This window comes from Oryctolagus cuniculus, chromosome 9, assembly GCF_051225735.1.
Source record: "Oryctolagus cuniculus isolate XC-2025 breed Fujian yellow rabbit chromosome 9, ASM5122573v1, whole genome shotgun sequence".
NCBI lineage: Eukaryota > Metazoa > Chordata > Mammalia > Lagomorpha > Leporidae > Oryctolagus > Oryctolagus cuniculus.
This window is the reverse complement of record NC_142875.1, coordinates 89,170,128-89,193,572: the sequence shown is the minus strand read 5'-3', so window position 1 is coordinate 89,193,572 and position 23,445 is coordinate 89,170,128. Positions and strand designations below refer to the sequence as shown.

Sequence of the window (23,445 nt, the reverse complement as noted above, 5' to 3'; positions counted from 1 at the left end):
TTTTTCTGGCCATAAGTGAGCTGTCCTTTCTCAGGAGAGCATCTGAAAATAGGAAGCTGTACACAGTGAGCTGGAGGGTGCTATTAGGAAGGCTTGCCTTCTATTTTCAGATCTGTGAGAGCTGGTTTTGGGCAAGGCACCACTCTTCCAAGGCTCAGCTTCCCAACCTGTAAAATGGGAATAATTATATCTCTCTTTTCCTACCTGGCACATTGTTTGTTGGGTGGGGTAATTAGCAAGCACACATTAAGTGCTTTGAGCTCATTCCAGCAAGGTGTAGTTTATAAATAAAAATTATTATCTTTAAAGGGGAAGATACCAATTTTGATTACTTAATTGCCTCCTTAAACCAACTCTGCCTATATGTCAAAAGATGATATTTAATTCCTTGTGTATACCTTCCACCCACTCTGTTTAAATGGTTTTCCTGCACCCCATTCTATTCTGTTTCATCATCTCTAGTTTCGTATCCTCAAGAATAATTAAGCTCTGAAAGAATAGAAACGAGACAGACCAACTTTCTCTGTGCCAAAAGTGCAAGAGAGGGATGATTTAGAGCTTCACAAACTGCACCTTCTCACCTCGTGCATGATATGACAAAGATCTCAGGCTCCATGGAAGGGGCTGGCCTTGGTTCCTGCTGAAGAAGGAACAGAGATTTCACTACAGCAGGAGGATTTTTGAAAGAACCTAATGAGAACCCCTCTTCCTGTGGACTTGAAAGAAGTGTTTTTGGTGCCCAGCACCTTTAGTTAGAGAAACGAGACTGATGCAGTGTAGTGAAAACAGCAACAGAGGTAGAATCAAAATGGACTTAAATCTTGACTCTGAGACTTGAGACAAATCACTGAATCTCTCTTGCCTTGATTTCCTCTTCTATAAAATGGAGCTAACAATGCATATTAGAGTGCTTTGTAAAGCGCTTCACAAAGATTAGTTGTGATAAGAGGCAGCATAATGCAGTAGTTAATGAAGGGGCTTTAAAGTGGTTAGAATTCCACCTGGATCAGCCCCGGAAATTTGATCAGATTACTTAAACTGTATGCCTCAGTAATATTCTCTCTCTCTCTCTCTCTCAAAGATTTATTTAAGCCAGAAACCTCCTGCGGCAGCAGCCAAGAGGGGAGCTCCAAGAGAGACAGATCTGTAATATTACCTTTAAGCTGACAGTCATGAAGATTGAGTGATACAGCGCATGTCATGGCTCTAACACAGAGCCTGGCATACAGGAATTTCTCAATACAAGTAGTGATGACTATTTTTACTGTTATCATTGCAGTTACTAGTATATATCTCAGTCCTGATCATCTCACTCTGTGATGATCAAATAAAAAGTGTAAATGTGCTTTTTCCATTGTTAAGTACCATGCTTTGCTTTTGGGGGATTAGAATTAAAGGCACAACGAGGTCCCAGAGTTTTGCCAGCTGTGGAATTAGACGGGGACAGAGCTGTAAAGTTGCTTTTTTGGCTACAAAGAACTGTGAACATGTGAACTGTTAATAACAGTAGGATTTTTATTTCTTGTTTAGGCAAGTAGTGGGTAATACCAACAGTAAGATTTTTGTTTGTTTTTTGTTTAGGTTGTGGCTAATAACAAAAGAATAAACAAGATTCCTGCTGCACACTGTGAGTGAGAAGTGACAGGGCCGCACAGTCGTATCTGATAACACATACATGCTATGAAGGACATTCATCAACATGTGAAAAGTCACCCTTTATGGATGGTGGGACTTCAGATGATTCCTTTTTTTAGTACTTTTTTTGTCTTTATATTATTTTTCCTTTGAAAATGTATTTTTTTTTTTGACAGGCAGAGTGGACAGTGAGAGAAAGAGAGACAGAGAGAAAGTTCTTCCTTTTACCGTTGGTTCATCCTCCAATGGCTGCTGCGGCCAGCGCACTGTCCGAAGGCAGGAGCCAGGTGCTTCTCCTGGTCTCCCATGCGGGTGCAAGGCTCAAGGACTTGGGCCATCCTCCACTGCACTCTTGGGCCACAGCATGGAGCTGGTCTGGAAGAGGGGCAACCGGGACAGAACCTGGTGTCCCGACTGGGACTAGAACCTGGTGTACCGGCGCTGCAGGTAGAGGATTAGCCTATTGAGCTACGGCGCCTGCCGAGAATGTATCATTTTAACAAAAGCAAAAAAGACTGCAGATGCTGAGTAATCAGATCTTAAGTTGTAAAACATTGGGAAAATTTGTGGGACTTTAACTCCATGGAATGTTTCTTAGATATGGGAAATGGGATTCTGGAATAAATAAGAAGCAGTTTGTGAAAATCATGATGATACATGCCTGTGAGGAGAAGTCAGAGGGCAACATGGGGTCTACAGTGGCTCTGGAAAGGGATGAGGGGCTACTTTTTCATCTGTGTTTTGTATACTGAAGTCATATGGTGTTGCCAATCACAGGCTCTGTGCACAAGGTTTTCTTGTTTGTAACATGTGATTCCTGTTTTTCCACCTCTAGTCTTTCTGATCCCTCAGACTCTGGCTGTCAGAGAAGAGGACTGTGAACTCGCCCACTCATTCATGCGACCCAGGTAACCACCTTTTGTCCTGAGGGATTAGGGGAAGGGTGAGGTGAGCTTACTGTAATAGACTTCTACTATCCCACTGCGTTTCAGACCCAGATGTACAAAGGATAAACATACTTCTGAGCAACACAAAAAATGGCAAAGACGGTGGCAGGATGCCTTATCATTAATGATAATCTTCCCAAACAATTCCCACAGGCAGGTCTGCACATGCAGCCCATCCCAAATGACGACAAGAGGCAAGGCTTGGGGAATGGACAGGCTCTTTGCTGCTGGCACCACCACCAACAGAGACTGTCTCCAGAAAGTCCTGATGGTATTTGAACTTCAGCGTCAAAGGCTGTGTTATGGGACAGCTTGGGATGTCTATCCAATTTCAGAGTGCCTATTTGAGTCCCAGCTCCTCCACTTCTAGCACAGCTTATTGCTAATGTGTTCTGGGAGGCAACATGAGATGGCTGGAGTTCTTAGGCCCTGCCACCCAGATGGAAGACCTGGCGCTATTCCTGATTCCATGTGGGAAGTGAACCACCTGGAGATTTCTATCTCTCTTTCTCTCTGTTTCTTGCCTTTCAAGTAGATGAAAAATAAATAAATAAACATTTAAAAAAGAAGCATGTGTTACTGTGGAGCAAGGACAAATAGGGCCTGATCCAACCGGCCTACGCGAGTTGTAAAACCACACGACTCCAGGGCCACCATTCACACAGCCTCGATGTGGTTGCCACTTCTGAGAGTTGTGCTGTGTGAGTCTCAGGAAAGGTAATTTTTCCTGAGCATATTGATTTGCAGAAAAGGAAGTCTTCATCAAACCAAGTAGACTGGAGTTTGGCTGACTAGCCTTTACTTTCAAAATTAACTTAAGTGTCATTGGTTACAAAATATGCTCAGACACCTCTTTCCTTACTCTACTGACTTTTTTTTTAGTGTTCCTTCTGATGTCATTCTTACTCTGATGTCTCATTTTCCTTGACCATAGTATGATAAGACTCCTCCCAATTCTAAAATTCTATGACTCAGGATGACTGAGTTTATTAGATTATTTCCTAGGAAATAAGAAAGAAAACTTTAGAAAGGACATTGCAAATTACACATGGGCGAGAAGGCAGGCTGGAGCTCTCAGTATCTGAGGACACCTGTAAGTGTCTCTCTTTTTCCAAGGGCAAGTCACATGTCTTCTCAGCTTCCAATCTCAATTTTTTTACACAATGCTCATCAGCAAGGGTGCCTTAACATCAAGACTGACTCAGAACAGCTCAGCAGGTGGGCGAGTCGGGAACATTGCTTGGCCGTTGCTTTACACCGTGCTAGACAGTATAGTGGTCCTAAAATGATTAACTGCTCATCCGAGTCCTCAAAAGGGCACAGCTGAATAGGAACACAACACAAATAACTGTAAGAAAAGATGGAAATTGGAAGGACCCACAAGCGAGGCATAAAAAAACCCAAGCACAGTTGGGAGTTTGAAAGAAAGAGAGATTAGCTTCAGTTAGGTGGGGTCAGGAAAGACTCTAGGGAGGGGAGAGCAGCTTTACCCCTTGCACAACAAACACAGAAATGAATCATCCCCAGTGGGCATCCATTACGGTCTGGCATCATGAAGATTTGTTTAGCCCTCTCTGAGTGGACCTTCTGACTCCTGGAATGGGTGAGAAAGGTCTCCCCATCTGGCCTACAAGATAAATGAAGGGGAGCTATTGATAGCACTTTGAAGAATGGCTCCTGAACAGGGGATCTCATGTAAAACTTCCAGTTATTGTCCCAGCTTTGCCATGGAAACCACATGTTTCAAACTTGGGCACTTGGGCAGAATTTCTGAGCTTTATTCTATAAATAAGCTTTATTCTATAAATAAGGATAATGCCAATAGTAACAATAATGGCACCCTGTTCACAGGTGTACTGTCAAGTTCAGATAATACAAGTCAAATTATAGTCTGTGTTATGTACTCGTTATAAAGGCAGACTCTGGAGCCCAAGTGCCTGGGTTTAACTCCTTCCTTGTTGTGCACAGGTTGTGTGACCTTGAGCAAGCTACTTCACCTCTCTGTACCTTGGCTTCTTCTTTTACAAAATAAGGATGAAACTAGGACCTTTGTCATAGAGCTGTTGGGAATTGAACTGAGTTAACAGGAAAGCACTCAGGAGAGTACTTAGCACACACTTGACACTGTACCATATAAGATGACCCACTGTTACTATTTCTGCAAAGAACTCCTTAGGACTATGATTATGACAGTTACTTCTTAGCTACGGAAGCAGAGTTCTGCTGTGTCTACATGGAGAGAAGCAGTCAGGAAACACTGAGTTCTCCCCTGAATTTCAAGTATAGGCTTTCTAATAATAGCCATAAAAATGCCATTTAACTGACCAAAGTCTGGAGCAAAGGGAGGCCCTCCCTTTGACCATCCACTCCATCTGGCCAGTGCTTACTTCTTTGGCTTGCTTCTGGCCAAAGTTCCACACAGAGTGTGCTCCTGCTGTATGCAGGGCTTTGCCACACACGTTCCTGGACTGAGAGGCTCCAGCTGCATGGGATGTGTTTGAGGAGGCAGTCATGGATGCTGTTTATTGGCCCAAAATGTGGACCCAGCATGGAGAGGGCAAGACAGGCCAGAGTGAATGCAGACTTGGGCACCTCTGGCTTTTACCTGGAAGAGTCAAAGCTTAGATTCCTTTGAGAAAAAGCGAGATTACAGACTTTTGGGGTGAAATAAGAATCTATCTTCTTAATTGTCTTTAAATATATGAGAGATCTTCAGACATTTTCTAGAAAATGCATATTATGAAACAATTATGTATAGATTTCAGTTTTCTTTTTGCACCAGAATAAACATCTCTTTTAATTCCATTTTCCATGATCTTTTTAAAAAAAGATTTATTTATTTATTTGAAAATCAGAGTTATACAGAGAGAGAAGAAGAAGCAGAAAGAAAGAGAGAGAGAGAAAGAGAGATCTTCCATCTGATAGTTCACTCCCCAAATGACAGAGTTGCGCTGATCTAAAGCCAGGAGCCAGGAACTTCCTCTGGGTCTCTATGTGGGTGCTACTGCTTTCCCAGGCTACAGCAGAGAGCTGCATCGGAAGTGGAGCAGCGAGGACTAGAACCGGTGCCCATATGGGATGCCGGCACTGCAGGCAGCGGCTTTTCCCACAGCGACAGCCTCTTCCATGAGCTTTTGAAGTCCCCTTTTATTATACCATCTTGCCTTCTATCAGCCTGAACTATTCAGTGATTTAAAGTTTTCAGTGGGCTGTCACATGATCTCTTCTGGTAGGTGCTGGTAGGTGGTAGGTGCTGGTGTCACTGTCCTCAGAAAACGAGACTGGGGCACAGAGAAGTTTGATGACTACCTAGAGACCACCTGGCTTCCTCTTTGAAGGAACCAGGATTCCAACCAATGTCTCTTGACTTCTAGCTGAGTGTTCTTTCTGCACTGAAACATCGACTTTGAGTGAATGTTTGATCTGGTGGTTAAGACATCGCTTGGGATGCCCACATCCCGTAATTGGAGTGCCTGGATTTGATTCTAGCCTCTGCTTCTGATTCCAGCCTCTTGTGAATGCACGCTCTGGGAGGCAGCAGGTAATAGCTCAAGTAGTTGAGTCCCTGCCACCAATGTAGGAGATCCAGATTGAGATTCTGGCTCCTGGCATTGACCTGCCTCAGACCTGGAATTTGTGAGGATTTGGGAAGTGAACCAGTGGACGGGAGCGTGCTTTTTCTCTCTCCTGCTTTCTCTATCTCTCAAATAAGTAAATGCAAATATAAATTTTAAAAAATTAGAAACTTTGACTCCTCAGTGGCTAAAGCAGGCTGAGCAAATCTGTATCCTTAGATTAAAAAACTTCTCCAGGCTGGCGCCGTAGCTCACTTGGCTAATCCTCCACCTGCGGTGCTGGCACCCCGGGTTCTAGTCCCAGATTCTGTCCTGGTTGCTCCTCTTCCAGTCCAGCTCTTTGCTGTGGCCTGGGAAAGTGGTGGAGGATGGCCCAAGTGCTTGGGCCCTGCACCCACATGGGAGACCAGGAGGAAGCACTTGGCTCCTGGCTTCAGATTGGCGCAGTGTGCTGGCCATAGTGACCATCTGGGGGGTGAAACCAACGGAAAAGGAAGACCTTTCTCTCTGTCTCTCTCTAACTCTGGCTGTCAAAACAAACAAACAAACAAACAAACTCCAAAAAACTTCTCCCAATATTCTGCCAAACTCTGCCAAACAGAATGAAGAAAATCAAGTTCCAGAGCTTGAGTCGGGACTTGGGGGTAGTCACAGTGGGGATCCTGGAGTCTCATGTGCTTGGTTAGTTTTCCCAAACAGGATAGTTACAAAAACACACTATCAGCCTGGGCCATGTTTCACAGGTCTAGGAGAACGGGCATTGTTTCCCCTCCTTGTTTATCCCCAGGATGAAGAAAGGAGAGGAGGATAGGTGGTTTCAGGTGTACATATAACACCTGGTTTCAATTCCTCAGGTATAACGAATCTGCCTCTTAGGATTTTTCTGTCTTCGCTTGAGAAATCCTGGGTAGTCAGGCATGAGGAGGTGGTGTTGCATCACAGCAGCCGCGTGTTCAGGAATCAAGGATAACCTGTGCTAAAGGCTAGCTGGTTACATACAGACCGCTGTAAAGCCCTAGGTAGTTAAGTGAAGTGAAATGTACAAATGGAACACAATCATATCTTTATATAATTTCTAGCACCTCCTGCCTGAAGTGTCTGTACCTCAGTTTACCCTCATCACTAGACAAATTTGTTTTCCTCAGGGCTGCATATTTTAAGGCTATTGCTGCCATCTCCTGGAAGAATTTGAAATAGCAAGAAATTGGCTTAGGGGAGTTGGATGTGGTACTTTTGTGGGTTAAGAAGCCACGTGCGAGGCCCGTGCTGTGGTGTAGCCGGTAAGACCACTGCCTGCAATGCTGGCATCCATATGGGCACCAGTTCACATCTTGGCTGCTCCAGTTCTGGTCCAGCTCTCTGCTATGGCCTGGGAAAGCAGTGGAAGATGGCCCAAGTGCTTGGGCCCCTGCACCTGCATGGGAGACCTGGAAGAAGCTTCTGGCTCCTTACTTCGCAATGGTGAGGCTTGGGCTGTTGTGACTACTGGGGAGTGAACCAGCAGATAGAGACCTCTCTCCCTCTTTGCTTCTGCCTCTCTGTAACTCTGCCATTTCAAATGGATAAATAAATCTTAAAAAAAAAAAAAAAGAAAGAAAGAAAGAAAAGAAATCACATGCAATGCTGTTATCCCATATTGGAGCACTGGTTCAAGTCCTGGCTACTTTGCTTCCCATCTAGCTTCCTGCTATTTGCCTGGAGAGGCAAGGGATGATGGCCCAAGTACCTGGGCTCCTGCCACTCGTTTGGGAGACCCGGATGGAGTTTCTGGTTCCTGGTCCAGTCCTGGCTGTTGCAGCCATTTGGGGTGTGAACCAGCAGATGAAAGATCTCTGTATCTCTCCCTCTCTTTCTATAGCTCTGCTGTTCACATAACTCTTTTAAAAAATTCATAAATAAATCTTAAAAAAGTGGGGGGGGGGCAGCGCTGTGGCACAGCAGGTTAACGCCCTGGCTTGAAGCGCTGGCATTCCATGTGGGCACTGGTTCAGGACCTGGTTGCTTCACTTCCAGTCCAGCTCTCTGCTATGGCCTGGAAAAGCAGTAGAAGATGGCCCAAGTCCTTGTGCCCCTGCACCCATGTGGGAGACCTGGAGGAAGTTCCTGGCTCCTGGCTCCTGGGTTGGCTCAGCTCCAGCTGTTGTGGCCAACTGGGGAGTGAACCATCAGATGGAAAACCTTTCTCTCTCTCTGCCTCTCCTCTTTGTGTAACTCTGACTTTCAGATAGATAAATCTTTATATAAAAAAGATCTCTCCCTCTCTGTAACTCTTTCAATAAATAAAATAAATCTTAAGAAAAAATTCTTCAGGATTGAGAAGGGGCCTTTGGCAGGAGCAGACACTTTTAAGTGAGGTGGTTGTGTTGGTCTCATCTTGCAAAGGCCCACTTGGGCTTATTTTGGGCACTCCTTCTACCTCTCCAGTTTTTCAGGAGAGACTTCTGAAATCATTTCTGAGAAACGGAGGTAATTTTCTCTTTTGCAAGTCCAGTACTTATTTTATTATTAATGATCTTCATCATCTGATGTCAAATCTAAGTAAAAGCTGATCAAAAGGTTGGCAACCTCAGCATTAGACTCGACGCTTTCCAGGAATCTCTGCCTTGCTCTGGAGTTTGCTTCAGACGAATGAATATTGCCTGGTGAGGTAGAGGGGCTCAGCGGGGAGCTCTTCACATGAAGAGTGAACCCCACTGACAGAGGCCAGGCCTGAGCACTAGGTCACAGCTTCTCTCTGCTCTGACCCAGCTCTGGGCTTGCTGTTAGAAAACAAAGTCAAATGCAGATGCTGTTGTTGGAATACATTCCCTGGTTGCTGTATTGCACATTCTTGCCCCTGTGTGAAATAAGAATTCAAAGTAGAAGCAAGGGTCAAGTTCAAGAATAACAGCTGAATTTATGTTAAAAGAGTGAGTGCATTGGAAACTCATAACTGGTGCATAGGGAGATTACTGATGCCATAAACAGGAGTGTCAATTGGTAAAGTCAACAACAGGAGTCACTGTGCACTTACTCCTCATGTAGGATCTCGGTCCTTAACGTGCTGTACACTGAGGCTTAATGCTATAACGAGTACTCAAACAGTATATTTCACTTTGTGTTTCTATGGGGGTGCAAACGACTGAAATCTTTACTTAATGTACACTAAACTGATCTTTTGTAAAAAAAAAAAAAAAAAAAAGAAAGAAATTTTCAATTCCCAACTTGACTCTCACTGGGATTAAACATGACAATAGGTCTGATCTGATTTCATCATCATTTTAAAAAAATCATCTATTATTTTTCACTTTATGTTTCTGTGTGGGAGCAAACTGTTGAAATACTTACTTAAGGTATACTAAGCTGATCTTCTGTATATTAAGATAATCGAAAATGAATCTTGATGTGAATGGAAGGGGAGAGGGAGTGGGAAAGGGGAGGGTTGTTGGTGGGAGGGACGGTATGGGGGGGGAAGCCATTGTAACCCATGAGTCGTACTTTGGAAATTTATATTCATTAAATAAAAGATAAAAAAAAAAAAAAAAAAAAAAAAAAGAGTGAGTGCATGTTCAGATGCCGGCGACCCCATGAGGAGAGACATCAACCATAAGAATCTGCCTTTGTGAGCAAAAGGTAGAAAGAGCCATGTGCCTGTGAGGAGAGAGAGCCCCCAATGGAGCAGATGCTTTCTTTGTATAGGGAGTGGTGCCCTAATTGCATGTACAAATGGAGTGGGACTCAGTACATGTGATATTCTCTGGGAAGGATTTCATGTTGGAACTCAATGTACAGTTGCTCATCATCTCTTCTTCATGTGGATAGGTGTGTCATGAGAAAGTGGCTGTATTGAATTACCATGCAAGGAGGGGGGGGTGGAGTTAGGGTGCAGGGCTAGAGACATAAAGTGTGGAAAACCTCCCAGCTCTGTGGCTCCTTACCTGATCCCATGCCTATCTCCTATCAATATCAACTCTACCTTTCCACTATTTCAAGTCCCAATCCTTTTTCTCTGTTTTATTTCAACTTAGCATTTATCATTATATGACACAGTATTCTGCAAGTTTTGCTTATTTTCTATGTTGACTTATTTTTTTTTTTTTTGCCTCTTTTGTTCTTTATGCCATCTGCAGTGCTTAGAACAGTGCCTGACATCTCACAGGCATTCAAAAATTACCTCTGCAATGACAAGTCCTCTGCTCATCACCTTGTTTGGCTATAGGGTACATACCTTTCTTTCCTTGGAGTTTGATGAGCTTGATGTTTTCGCTTTCGCTTTCCTTGAGGACTTTGAGCAGAAAGCTGAAAGCCCCGAAAATGGATGTGTTCATGCCTCTGAGCAGGCACTCACCTTGTGCCCGGCCTATCTGATCTAATCAGAGAGCAAGTAAACGTGAAGACTCACTGGGGAGAGTTCAAAAGCAGACAACCAGAGAGAAACTAAAGCCAAGCGGTCCTGGTAAGAAACATAGGCTTGTCAAACCCTGGACTAAATATAGAGCACAACGTGTAATTTATGTATCTGTGAAACATTGCATAATATCTTTTACAGCTACAATTTATCAAATGCCCTCTGTGGTCCCAGTATTTTATTGTAAATCTCATCACACACTGCGTGGCTTTTTGTTAACAATATCCTTATTTTATATGAGAAAACAAAGGTTCAAGGAGTTAAACTTACAACTGCTTGTACCATGATTGTGCGTCCTCTCTGAATAGAAAGTATTGACCTTGTTCTGTCCCTGCAGAAATAGTGACTTAAAACACATACCTGTGTTTTTGGTTACTTTCTACGGCAACTAGATAAGCCTCAATTGCCTCATCTGTAAAATGAGGTAACAATTGTCCTTTTTTTTTTTTTTTTCTTTTCTTTTTGGACAGGCAGAGTGGACAGAGAGAGAGAGAGAGACAGAGAGAAAAGTCTTCCTTTCCCATTGGTTCACCCTCCAATGGCCGCCGCGGCCCGCGCGCTGCGGCTGGCGCACCGCGCTGATCCGATGGCAGGAGCCAGGAGCCAGGTGCTTCTCCTGGTCTCCCATGGGGTGCAGGGCCCAAGCACCTGGGCCATCCTCCACTGCACTCCCGGGCCACAGCAGAGAGCTGGCCTGGAAGAGGAGCAACCGGGACAGAATCCGGCGCCCGGACCGGGACTAGAACCCAGTGTGCCCGCGCTGCAAGGCGAAGGATTAGCCTATTGAGCTGCGGCGCCGGCAACAGTTGTTCTTAATTCACAGCTGTCCTTAATTCACAGACTCAAGAATTAAATGGCACGCAACGTGCTTAGCACAGCGTCACAACCTTCAAGAACTAAGTGTGAATTGTGCTGGAGACAGTCCGGAAAAGCAGACAGCTGCAACCTTGAGTTTTCGTGCCTTTCCTGGTCTCCCCTCCCGACGTCCTGCCTGCCATCCCGACACAAGCTCAGAATTAGAAGCTCCACCTCAATCAGTGGACTTCTTTCTGTCCAGCTTGTTCTTGCACTCGGTTACCGAGCGGCCTTCTTCATTCCCCAATATAATTCCGGTTTTGTTAACTGCTCGTCTACCCCTCTTTCCCGTTCCCAGAGCCGGCAAGCAGGTAGGTTTTCTCCTAGGACCGTGACCGTATCCGCGGCGTGGCATTCTGGGAGCTGTAGTCCAAATCCTCCCATCTGCTTCTAGAGAGCGACTGAGCCGAGAGGCGGGAACTACGAATCCCAGCGTCCTCCGCGCATCCGGTGCCGCACTGCTACCGCGGGCTGCGAGAGCCGGAAGATGGCCGCGCCCTGTGCTCGGTACCCGCAGTGAGGCAGTCTTTTGGTACAAAGAAGCGCGGAATGTCACTCTTCGGAGCTCAGGTGCTCGGGCACATGTCGTGAGGCCGGAGCAGCTAGGGCCAGGTATTCCGAGGACGCAGTAATTCTGTAAACCTGAGGTGAAAACCGAGGTGCCAGGTGCTTTTGAGCCCAGCCTTTGCCTCACAAATGGCCCCTTCCTTTTCGTTCTGCAGGAATTGACCCAGGGGAGGGTGGTGGGTCAGGATATGAGGACTCCCCTTTTCTCTCAGGCCGCCTCGGGACATCCTGGAGCCTTTGGAAAGGTGGGTTACTCTGGCGTCTGAAGAGACAGCCCCCGAGCCCAGGCAGGCTATGAAGAGCGACTCTTCGGCCTCTGCAGCCCCCCTCAAAGGACTCGGGGGGCTCCTGCGGAGCAGCGAGCCCGTGCGCTCCGGCCCGGCCTGTTCTCTCGCCGTGGATCTGCTGGAGGAGGCAGCAGACTTCCTAGTGGTGCACCTGGACTTCCGGGCGGCGCTGGCGACCTGCGAACGCGCGTGGCTGAGCCTGGCCAGCGAAGGTCTGGCTGAGGAGCCCGCCGGCACGTACGTGCTATGTTCCGTCCGTTTCCGGGCCGTTTTGTGGAGGGACTCAATAGGTCGCGGCATAGCTTTCCTTTCCAGATTGCTCACGAGGAGCCTCATAGCTCGCTTTCGTGAGTGGCTGCTTTCAGAGCACCTGGGTATTTATATTGTGTCCATTCTATAGAGGAGGAAACTGAGGCACTGCACAATGAAGAAGCGATCAGGCGTGTTACAGTTTAGTGGGAACCCACGGCCAGTTCTTGGCGCCTCCTTGCAGTGTAGACTGGCGTGATAGAAAGGTTGAATGAGTGTTAACGTCTGTCAGTGAACAGGTTGCAGAGCCTCCCAGCTGCCCCTTTCGCTAGGCTCTGAGGTTGTTCGCTCTTGACCTTGGCTGATGAAGGGGAATGGGGGTCAGGGAAGGAGTAGGGTTATGGTCCTGTTGAATGATTGGATTAAATAATGAATCTGGAGAAAGCCTTGGTACTGCATTGCTCCTCCTAATACCTCCATCCTTCCTTGGCAGTTCAGGGCGCCATTTCTCATGGGTTTTAATGGTGCATTAGGCCATACCAGGGAGGTGATGGGTAGAATAGTAAAAGCTGACCCCAAAGAATGAACTAGAGGCCTGGCTGTGTTTTTAGGTGGCGATTGGGTGCTTATGCAGTAAATGCAAAAGGCTTTGCTTCGGGGTGTCTGGAGGCAATACTAAAAGGCCAATTTTAGAGTTCCTGTACCTACACTTAGCCAGAAATCTTGTTCGAAACTCTTATTCACTAAACATTTGGCTCCACCTTTTTCTTTAAAATTTTTTTTAAAATTGTAATATAGTATACATACCAAGAAATGCACATAAGTGTACAGATGAGATTTTGTCTTCTGAGCATACTCATATCCAACATTTAAACAAAAAACAAAGTATTACTAATACCCTGAGAGTCCTCACTATCCCCCCCAACATTTCTCCTTTTTTAAATGTGGAAAGCAGGAGTATATTGTTATTTACTTGTGCTCCACCTCCTTACATCCACACACCTGTGCTCAAGTTCTCCCCCCACCTCCCAGCCCCTCTTATCCTTCCCATTCATTTATTCCTGATTTTACCTGGATACCAGGATATGTATTTGCCGACAGCTGATTTACCCCAAAGTTTACAGGAACTTTAAGCTCCCAGGCGAAAGGGCAGCCCATGAGACTGAATGTGGGGCCCAGTAGAATACTGATGGGGAAGATAGAGGTTGATAACTGCTGAGGTAGGAAGTAGAGAAGAGCAGTCCCAGGGTGGAGGCGGGCATGGAAATGGAGTGGAATCCCTTCTAAACCAAATGGGTCTTTCTGCTGACAGCTCCTTGGAGGTGAAATGCTCCCTGTGTGTTGTGGGGATCCAGGCGCTGGCAGAAATGGACCGGTGGCAGGAAGTCCTCTCCTGGGTCCTTCAGTACTACAAGGTCCCTGAAAAGCTACCTCCCAAAGTCCTGGAGCTGTGGTATGTTCTTCTTGCTTGTATAGTCTCAGTCCTGAAGATTTCATGTCCTCTCCTGAATTAGGCTCTAGTATCTCCTTTTTCCCCTTCCCTACCACTTTCTTACAAATCTAATCATTTCTCCTCTTCCCCCCACCCCCTTTTTTCAGACCCCAAAAGGGATGAGGGAGGAGGAGTTTAGGAGTAGGGTAGAGAACAGGGGACACAGGATGGGAGAGAAGTGGGAGGAAAGAAATGGACAAAGCTGAGAACCTGCCTGCTACTTTCTAGGAATTCCTGCTAATTTTTTAAAATTATTTTATTTATTTGAAAGGCAGACCGAGAAAGAGAGTTACGCAGAGATATCTCCAATCTGCACTTCCCAAATGCTCACAGGAGCTTGAATTGGGCATGGCCAAAGCTAGAAGCTGGGAATTCAATCTAGCTTTCCCACGAGGATGGCAAGGATTCAAGTATTTGAGCCCTTACCTTCCACCTTCCAGGGTGTGCATTAGTTGGAATCAGGAGCAGAGGTGGGATTTGAACCCAGGTTCTCTGATAGAGGATACAAGTATCCCAAAGTGGTGTCTTAACCACTGTGCAGAACATACCTGCCCGCCCAATTCTAGTAGTGCCGGCATTCTGTAGGAAAGGGCTGGAGGACATGGAGAGATTGGGTAGGATCAGCATAATAGTTACGAGAAATGAAGCAACTGTGGAGAACTGACTTTTCTTTGTTGGGGGTGGATTGGATTATTTGGGGTTGCAGCATTCTGTTATACAGCAAGATGAAAGAGCCTGGAGCCATGCTGGATGTGGTCAGTGCCTGGCTCCAAGACCCTGGTAATCAGGACCTTCCAGAATATGGAGCCTTGGCAGAACTTCACCTGCAGCGGGTGCTGCTGCCTCTGGGCCACTTGTTGGAGGCTGAGGAGCTAGTGACTGGTTCTATAGCCTTTGATGAGGAGCAGCGGCTGGGTGGACTCCACGCCATTCATTCAGCGAGGCTGCGGCAGACACAGGAACACTCAGGCTCTCAGCAGACCCAGGAGCTAAACCAGGAAGGTAGGACATTATTCCTGTGTGTTGTCTTTAAAGTGGAGTTGTGGGCTCTGTCTGCGCCTGTGTCCAACATGGCTCTCCTGGGAGCTCGGGAGCAATTCTTTGTATGAATAATTTCTGAATCACAGGAAAAGACCTTACAGACCCTCTGAAGTTGGCAATGGAAGGAGTATCTTCATATGGGGAGATATTGCTGGGTCTTTTTTTTTTTTTTAATATTTATTTATTTCTTTGAAAGGCAGAGTTACAGAGAGGCATAGAGAGAGAGATAGAGAAAGGTCTTCCATTGTTTCACTCCCCAGTTGGCAGCAATGGCTGGAGCTGTGTCGATCAGAGCCAGGAGCCCAGGAGCTTCCTCTGGTTTCCCCATGAGGGTGCAGGGGCCCAAGGGCTTGGGTCATCCTCTACTGCTTTCTCAGGCCATAGCAGAGAGCTGGATCAGAAATGGAGCAGCCAGACTTGAATCAAACTGGTGCCCATATGGGATGCAAGCACTGCAGACTGGGGCTTTAATCCGCTGCACGACAGTGCTGCGCCCTGGGTCTTATTTTTCAGAAGTCACATTCTCATTGGGGTTTGATCAGTTACCTTTCTAGAGTCCTCTCTTTAGACTTTACTAGCTTTCTTGCTTCCATGATGCTGGCCTCTTCCTTTAAATGCTGGCCCAAATGCACATAGGGGTGACACGCTTGGGAGTAGCCAAAGGAAAGATAAGAAACATAAAATAATTTGGTTTCTTGACATAGGAGATAAGAATTAATTTATCTTTAACTTTGGGTCCTCCTGCCCAATATCCTGCCTGCCTTCACATACAAGAGCTTTTGAGGGGTTTCTCGTGGTTGATGTCCAACCCTTAACATTCAAGTTTTACACAATGGCTTTTGTAGGGAAACCACTACGTAGACCTGATACTAACTGCCTAGCTAGTATTATATAAGGCGTCCTTAAACTAGTAGAAGTGAGGATTCTTTTGTTACCAGGGTTAGGGACTTTAAAGATCCTCCACCTAGACGGCCCAAGTACTTGGGCCCTGCACCCCATGGGAGACCAGGATAAGTACCTGACTCCTGCCATCGGATCGGTATGGTGCGCCGGCTGCAGCATGCTGGCCGCGGCGGCCATTGGAGGGTGAACCAACGGCAAAGGAAGACCTTTCTCTCTGTCTCTCTCTCTCACTGTCCACTCTGCCTGTCAAAAAAAAAAAAAAAAAAAAAATATTCCACCTAGACCCTTCCCCTGGTCCTTGAGTCCTTTTAGCTATTTTCCTTGAGTGCTTATTAGCCTGTGTGACTTCCAAGGGCAGAAAATTCACTTTCCTGCGTCAGTGGACAGTTTTGTGGGGAGTTCCTATGCTGAGTTGAAGTTTTTCTTGGAGTTTTTGCTCACTGATCACTGTTGTGTTTTTTTTTTTTTTTTTTTAACCTCTTGGTAGCCTATAATAACTTCTTTCATTTAAAAAATATGAAAACTCTTAGCTTAATTAGGAGACTAACCCTGTTTTCTGAAATATTTTTTCTCTTAAAATTTTTTTCTTTTAAACTTGTCATTTTATTTATTGTTTATTTGAAAGGCAGAACAGCCTTGTGAGAGGGACAAAGGCAGAGACAGACATAGCTAGATGTAGACATAGACCTTGCATCCATTGGCTCACTTCCCAAATGTCTGCAATAGCTAAGGCTGGGCAAGGCTGAAGCGAGGAGCCTGGGACTCCATCCTGCTCTCCCACAAGGGTGGGTGGCAGGGACCCACGTACTTGAATCATCACCTGCTGCCTCCTAGGGTGCACGTTAGCAGAAAGCTGGAATTAGGAGTGGAGCTGGGACTTGAACTCAGGCACTCCTGATGGGATGATAATGAGATGTTGGCATCTCAAGAGGTGTCTCTGTCTCTCTACCTGTCAAATAAAATGCACATACAGATGGTAACTATAACTATACTTTGAACGTGGAGTGGGGTCTTAAACCTAGGCTGTTTGATAGAGAACATGGAAATCTCAACCACTGAACCAAATGTTCACCCCCAAAGTATTTTGCTTTGTGTGCTGAAGAGGTGAACTTGCTGAGATAACATCACTGCTATGCAGGGAGGTTGTGGGCTTCAAGGCTGACCAGTGACTGCCTCTACTGCACCTCTTGGGGAGGAGGGGATGGGATGCCAAAATGCCAGGTTTGCCCAGCTGAGTAGCAGTTGTCTAAGTCCTCTCCCAAAGTGGTGGTAGTGTAGAGTTGTAGACTATCCTGGAAACATTTTTTTGAGTTTCCTTAGAACCACTTTATGACTTATGCAAGAAAATCATTGTCATTACCTTTTGTTCAGCTTTTACAGTAAAGCTCAAAGCTCAGAATCAGGGAAGCTGATTCTCCTGACTTACTCTGAAGTTTTGCTTTGTCCCCTGACCAGGCTCTCTCTCCCACAAGTTCCAGTCACTACTGATGTTGCTTCACCAGCTTTGGGACTCTGCAGTGAGTTACTTCTTTTGCCTGCCCTTCAAAAAGAGCCTCCTGGTTGCCTTGATCCTCTGTCTCTTGGTGGTGAGGTTTGATCCAGGTGAGTGATGGAGCTTGTCTCCCCTCCCACCCTTCCTGGGGAGGGATGCTTGATGGGCTGGGCGAATGGGTGCAGGTGCTTGCCAGCATTCCCTTCCAGGAGCCACATCCCTCCCTGAGTTTCTACAAGGAGGAATTGCTGGATCTAAGCAAGAGTCAGTTCCCCTGAAACAGAGAGCAGTCTGGACGATATCCACCCTGCCCTAATGGCCTTGAGCACTGGATAAGTCATTTAAACGTCTGATTTCTCTAGGGGGAACTCTGACTAGAACCTCAGAGTTAAAATAGAAATATTACTCATAATGATGCTTAGAAAAGTTGTTGGTTCAGTCAAATATTAATATCCAATTAAGTGTTAATTCAAGGGGCAGGCATTGTGACACGATGGGATAAAGCTGCAGCTTGGGACAGTTGCATCTCACTATCTGCCTGGGATCTGGGTCCACCTTTGTGGGTCGAGTCCTGCCTCTGATTCTGATCCAGTTTCCTGCTAATGTGCATCCTGGGAGGCAGCAGGTGGTAGCTCAGATACTTCCGTTCTTGCTAGCCACATGAGAAACCTTGATGGAGTTCCTGGCTCCTGGTTTCCACCTGGCCCAGCCCCAGCTATTGTAATTTGGGAAGTGAACCAGAGGATGGAAGATCTCTCTCCTGTTCTGTCTCTTATTCTCTCCACCTTTAAAATACATTTTTAAAAAATACTTACTTACAAAAACACAAGTATTAATTCAAAACATATTAAATTGTAAATAAAGTACTCTTACATTTTAGAAAATGTGGACAATATAGAAAAGTATAAAAAAGAAAACCGAAATCACTAACAAGTCTGCTGCTGTGATGGTTATACTTTCCGTCTTTTTCGATGGCTATAGATAGTATTGACAGTTTTGCACATCATAAGTACTCTTTCAAGCATGGCTTTATATAGCTAAGTAATATTCCAGTTTAAAAAAAACTTCAATAAGTGACTCAGTAGCCTCTGTTGTTAAATATTTTGATTGTTGCTGTCATTTCTGCTTCTCTGTGAAGTAGAGATGAGTTCCATAAGTGATATTTGGGAATAACCTTTGCTATTCCTGAGGATTAAGCCCTCAGCAGTGTGGGCACTGGGCCAAGGTTAACTACTCACTCTTTTAGATATTTTTGTGTGTGACTCTTTGAAAGTTATGACCTTATCTCTGTTCTTACCATGGATTTAGACATAGAATGGGATTATACAACTTTCAAAATTGAAGGAAGAACTAGACATCCGTATTCTAGTTCCTTCATTTTCTTTCTTTTTTGGTTGAGAAACTTAAGAACTAGAGAGGTAAAATGACTAGGCCAGTGTCACACGATTGTCACATTTTAAAACTGTCAGTTCTTAGTCTTTAGATCTTCTCCACTTCTCCCTCTCTCATTCAACTAACTTTTTTTTTTAAACATAGGTGAGAATTGTCCTCTTAACCATTTTGTTGTTGAACACATTAAATAGGAATTTCCTCTGAATCTTTCTGTTTTACAAAAAAGTCACTAGTTAGCTCTCAGAAATGCTAAGGGCAGTTTGTTTTCATTCTGGTTCACCCTCGGATTTCCTACTTTGTTCCAGAAACTTGATAAATACTTAGAAATTCTTTATGGTTTCTCTCAGCCTTTTAGTCTCATAAACTCTGATTTTTAGGATGGGGCAGCATGAAGCCATTTGAGCTTGCTGCTTTCGAGGCTGCTCAGAGCTTCTTCGGAAGTGCCCTGGACCAGTGGTCCCGAATTCCAGTTGCAAGCTTGACTCCATGCACTGTGATACTGTGGGAGAGAGAAACCTGCCAGTGGCTGTGATTAGAACCTGGTGGAAAGCATAGCACAAGGGTGGGCTGTCAGTAGCTTTCTAAAAAATAGTATTTGTTTCTTATTTAAGAAAGAAATATAAATTCCCTTTTAATAAAAAATCAGAAGTTCAACTAAGGAAAACAAACCAACCCAGTACATTTTACTTTATTTTTAATATAATTAAGTATGACAAAATTAGGTAATACTGTCAAATGGCATCAACTTTAAAAGGTATAAGAAAACACAAAATGTAGTGAAAAGTCACTCCCAAAATTCATCTCCTTGGAGACAGCTACTGATGCTTTTCTTTTTTATCACAAGCTAGATTATAATATTATAATTTGAACCTTTTTCTCAGTAAGTTTAAGATTATTGTAATTCAAGTGAAGAAAATATATCCCAGCAGAAAGTGAAATTATTTAAAAGAGAAAGTGAAATTATTTAATTTATTTGAAAGATGGAGAAAAAACTCAGAGAGAGAGAGTGATCTATCATCCCCTGATTTACTCCCCAAATGCCTGTAACAACTGGGGCTGGGACAGTCTGAAGCTGGGAACCAGGAATTCAGTCCTGATCTCGCGTGTGGGTGGCAGGAACCTAACTACTTGAGCCATCACTTGCTGCCTCCCATGGCTTGCATTAGCAGGAAGCTGGAATCAAGTGGAGCCTGGGCTCCACTCAGGTACTCTGACGTGGGATGCAGATGTCTTAACTGCTAGCCCAAATGCCTGTCCATGAAATTCTTCGTTATTGAGGAAGATACAAATAACATTGGCACCAAAATAGGCTTTAAAATAGTCATGCATAATCCCAAGGTGGGATGGGGGATGGGCTGGGGCAGAGGAGGGAAAACGGGGGAGAATTCACAGCAGTCTTCCCTTTTCCCTGCAGCTTCTCCTTCTTCCCTGCCCTTCCTCTACAAGCTGGCTCAGTTCTTCCATTGGATCCGGAAGGCCAGGTTTTCTCGCCTCTACCAGCTTCCCATCCATGACTGACTGGTCTTCCCCATTGACCTTCACCCCTCTGTTCCACATCTGCCACAACCAAAGCAGAGTTAGCAGTCCTCGATGGCCTGTTCCCTGTTGCCAGCTGAGTACCACCTAATTCTAGAAAAAGCTGAGCTACAGGTGACTGTCTTGGTGTCTGAGAGCCCTCCCTTTTGTACCCCACCCTGGCTGGCCTTGGTCCTGACCACTGGGAACAGAGGGAACACAACTCCTCAGGAATAGCATCTCCTGTGACCCAAAAGCCCTTCATAAAGGAGGTGTTTGGGAACAGGAAGAGTGCCCATGAAACAGTCCATCCTGGCAAAGGCAGGGTGCTATTCAGAGCGTTAATGGGGCTGGAAGTTCAGAAAAACCCTAATGGAATGACCTTAGTTTTTTTTTTTTTTTTACTTCCTAGAAAAACTTATTGTTGAAATTGCTCCACTGGGCAGAATCTTATAATCCAGAGTGAGATCTGAGAGACCCTCTTTCTTCTCTCCTATGTTCCTGTCCACAGATAGGGCATAATTGTGTATCAGTACACAGTTCGATGTTCCTGCAGTAGGTTTGAAGCTGCTTGAGCCCTCTTACTGTTCTGACAGGGCACGACTTTTAGAGTCACCCAGGTGACTATTAAAAGCAAAGTGAGCCTGCTCAGTGCTTATCACTGGGTAAAGTGATCTTGCTTGGTCCCTTTTGGTCTTCATCTTGGTTTTCCAGATTGTTAGTGGCCATTACACTCGGTGTCTCTGCGCACTCTTTCCCTATTGTCAGCCCCTTCCTTCTCCCCTGTGAACTTTGTCCCATGACTGTTTCACCAGGTTCTGCCTGTATCCTTGCTTCCATGGTACACACCATGGCAGGTTCCCCCTTTCTATGTCCTGTTATACTAGTTATGCTCTATTATTTGTATAATGTCCAAGTTTTTCTGCTCATGTGGCCTTGAAAAGTAGGCCAGCCCTGAGAATGATGAGCTGAAAATGGAACTGGGTAATCAGGTGATCTTGAAGGCATGGGTGGAGTTGGGCAGAGAAGGCTCATGGGTTTTAAAAGCAGTGAGCAACAAAACCTTAAGGGAGGAGGCATGAGAGCTTTAGCACTTGAGGAGTTGAAATGGTTAGTGTTTTTCTCACAGAATCTTACATGTTTCTGTGTAAGTAAATGCAGAGCACTGCTGTGCTGTCAGGATGGGAAAAGGCTTCCAGCAGGGCCAGGCCTTTCCGTAGTTGAAGGCCAACCAAGTTCCCCCATGCCGGGACCCTAGTCAGTGTTGATGCCAAAAATATAGGAGGTGTTTACTAGCTTTTCTGAAAAGTTGGTTGATTTTCTGGATTTGTAAGCCAACAGATTTTCTTTAGAAAAAGTAAAGTCCACAGACCCTTAGGATTAAATATAAATCCCTGGGGTGTGGCCCACTCTGTAAGAAACAAGTTTATACTTTTTTATGTGGGCTTATAAATAGAGTTTAGAAGACTGTGGGAGAGAAAGGGAGCTGAGTAAGGTTTGAGATCCCTCTTTTGCAAGGCATCTTAAAATGAAAATCTGGTCTCTTTCACTACCCTAGTTAAAACTCTAATGGCGTCCCATGCCCATTCAGCTTCTTCATGGAATTTAAGGTCCCTGCCACTGGTTTTGGCTAACAGCTACTATTGGATGTGAGACCTCTGTTCCTATATACACCACCTGCTGGCTTCCTACCCAGTCAGTTTTCTGAGCATGTAGTAACATGCTCCCTCAGGCCTCTGTACCTTTAGCTCATGCTATTCCTTCCTGCTGGTATTCCCAGAACTTGTTATTTGCCTGGGTAGCTCCTTAGCCTTCCAGACTTACTCAAGGATTACCTCTTGGGAATACTTTCTGGACCTCCTTGCTTCTAGGCCCCTATTTCTTACCTTTCTGCGGTAGTGACCTTCTGATCATGGAATCCTTTGTTGCTTCCAGTAACTGAACTCCTTGAGGCTAAGGAGTGTGGCTTGTGGTAGTATTTGGGAGTCAGGCTCAGGTCTCTGCTCTACCTCCTGTGTGAGTGTTGGAAAATGATTTAACCTTTTTCAGCCTCAGGTTCTCATCTGTTCATTCTTCTCATAGGGATTTCTGGATGAGAAAATGAGATGTATTTGTGAAGTGCTTAGAATCTTACCCTGACGCAAATAAGAGTTCCTGAGAGTGACTGCTGTCACCAATACCAGCTATATCCCAGTGCCTGCTGAATGCTTGGAGTTAGGAGGTGCTCAGAGGTATTTAAAAGGATAGATTGATAGAACTGACATGACAAGAAGTCTGTGTGCTTTTGGTGAGCTGATGGGGTTTGTGCTGTGAAAACCCTGCTTGTAAAGAAGACTTGATTATGCCCACCTCATTTTTTACCCTCCCATGAACGTTGTCAGCCATTGTTCTGCTTGCAGGCTTTAGGCTCTAGGTCTTTTGTTTGTCCTGAGCTTTGCAGCACTGTTTGGTAACCAGCCCCAGCTCCCTACTTAGTCAGGTAAAGAACTTAGAACCAAAACTGCTCCTATGACTTTGATGTTTTCTAAGGCTGTGGGCTGGTACTCATATCAGTCTTCAACTCTGAGCTTAATGAAGTCAAAAGTGAAGAGATGAATTCCTTGTTAAACTTAAACCTGCACTGTCCAATCAAGTGGCCATTAGCTAAATGTTGCTTTGCAGCATTTGAAATGTGGCAAGTCCATATTGAGATGTTCTATAATTATAAAATACTGTAATTATACTGCTTTTCAAAGATCTAGTACTGAAAAAAAATGGAAACTCAATAATTTTTTATAATGATTGCATGTTGAAATGGTAATATTTTGGATATATTGGGTTAAATAAAATCAATTAAAAATAATTTCTGTTTCTTTTGACTTTTTCTTAGTGATGATGCTAGAGTGTTTAGAATTACATATATGGTTCACATTGTATTTCTATTGGACAGTGCTGTTCAAAACATATAACACACATCAGCAAGTTCAGGGGGGTGGGACAATCAGCATGCATGGTGGGATTTAGATGGAGGTTAGACCTGGAAAGATTCTCTATTGCAGATAATATATTAAATCTCTTTATTTTTCAGTTAAGGAGATTGAGACCTGGAGGGGTAAGGTGATTTGCTCA

The 23,445-nt window shown here is 44.8% G+C and overlaps 1 protein-coding gene and 1 long non-coding RNA gene across 13 annotated transcripts in view; both read left to right on the top strand.

Moving 5' to 3' along the window:
• Positions 1–3,148, top strand: part of LOC138843838 (uncharacterized) — a 51,501-nt gene extending 48,353 nt beyond the window's left edge. The window contains exons 3-5 of the long non-coding RNA XR_011378888.1: positions 1,582–1,627; positions 2,471–2,543; positions 2,736–3,148. This is a non-coding gene — a long non-coding RNA (uncharacterized LOC138843838). The remainder of the gene's footprint in view (positions 1–1,581; positions 1,628–2,470; positions 2,544–2,735) is intronic.
• Positions 3,149–11,840: 8,692 nt separating this feature from the next.
• PEX26 (peroxisomal biogenesis factor 26) overlaps positions 11,841–23,445 on the top strand; it is a 54,726-nt gene continuing 43,121 nt past the window's right edge. For 2 of the 12 annotated variants that reach the window (XM_089304327.1, XM_089304330.1), the window contains exons 1-4: positions 11,858–12,011; positions 12,179–12,490; positions 13,815–13,955; positions 17,394–17,540. In XM_089304327.1, coding sequence (XP_089160453.1) covers positions 12,261–12,490; positions 13,815–13,955; positions 17,394–17,535 — 513 coding nt within the window. In that variant the 5' untranslated portion in view covers positions 11,858–12,011; positions 12,179–12,260 and the 3' untranslated portion in view covers positions 17,536–17,540. Of the gene's footprint in view, positions 12,491–13,814; positions 13,956–14,700; positions 14,997–17,393; positions 17,541–20,236; positions 23,180–23,445 lie in introns of those variants that run through there. The other 10 variants (XM_017338487.3, XM_070049093.2, XM_051837067.3 and 7 more) reach the window with 10 other exon arrangements.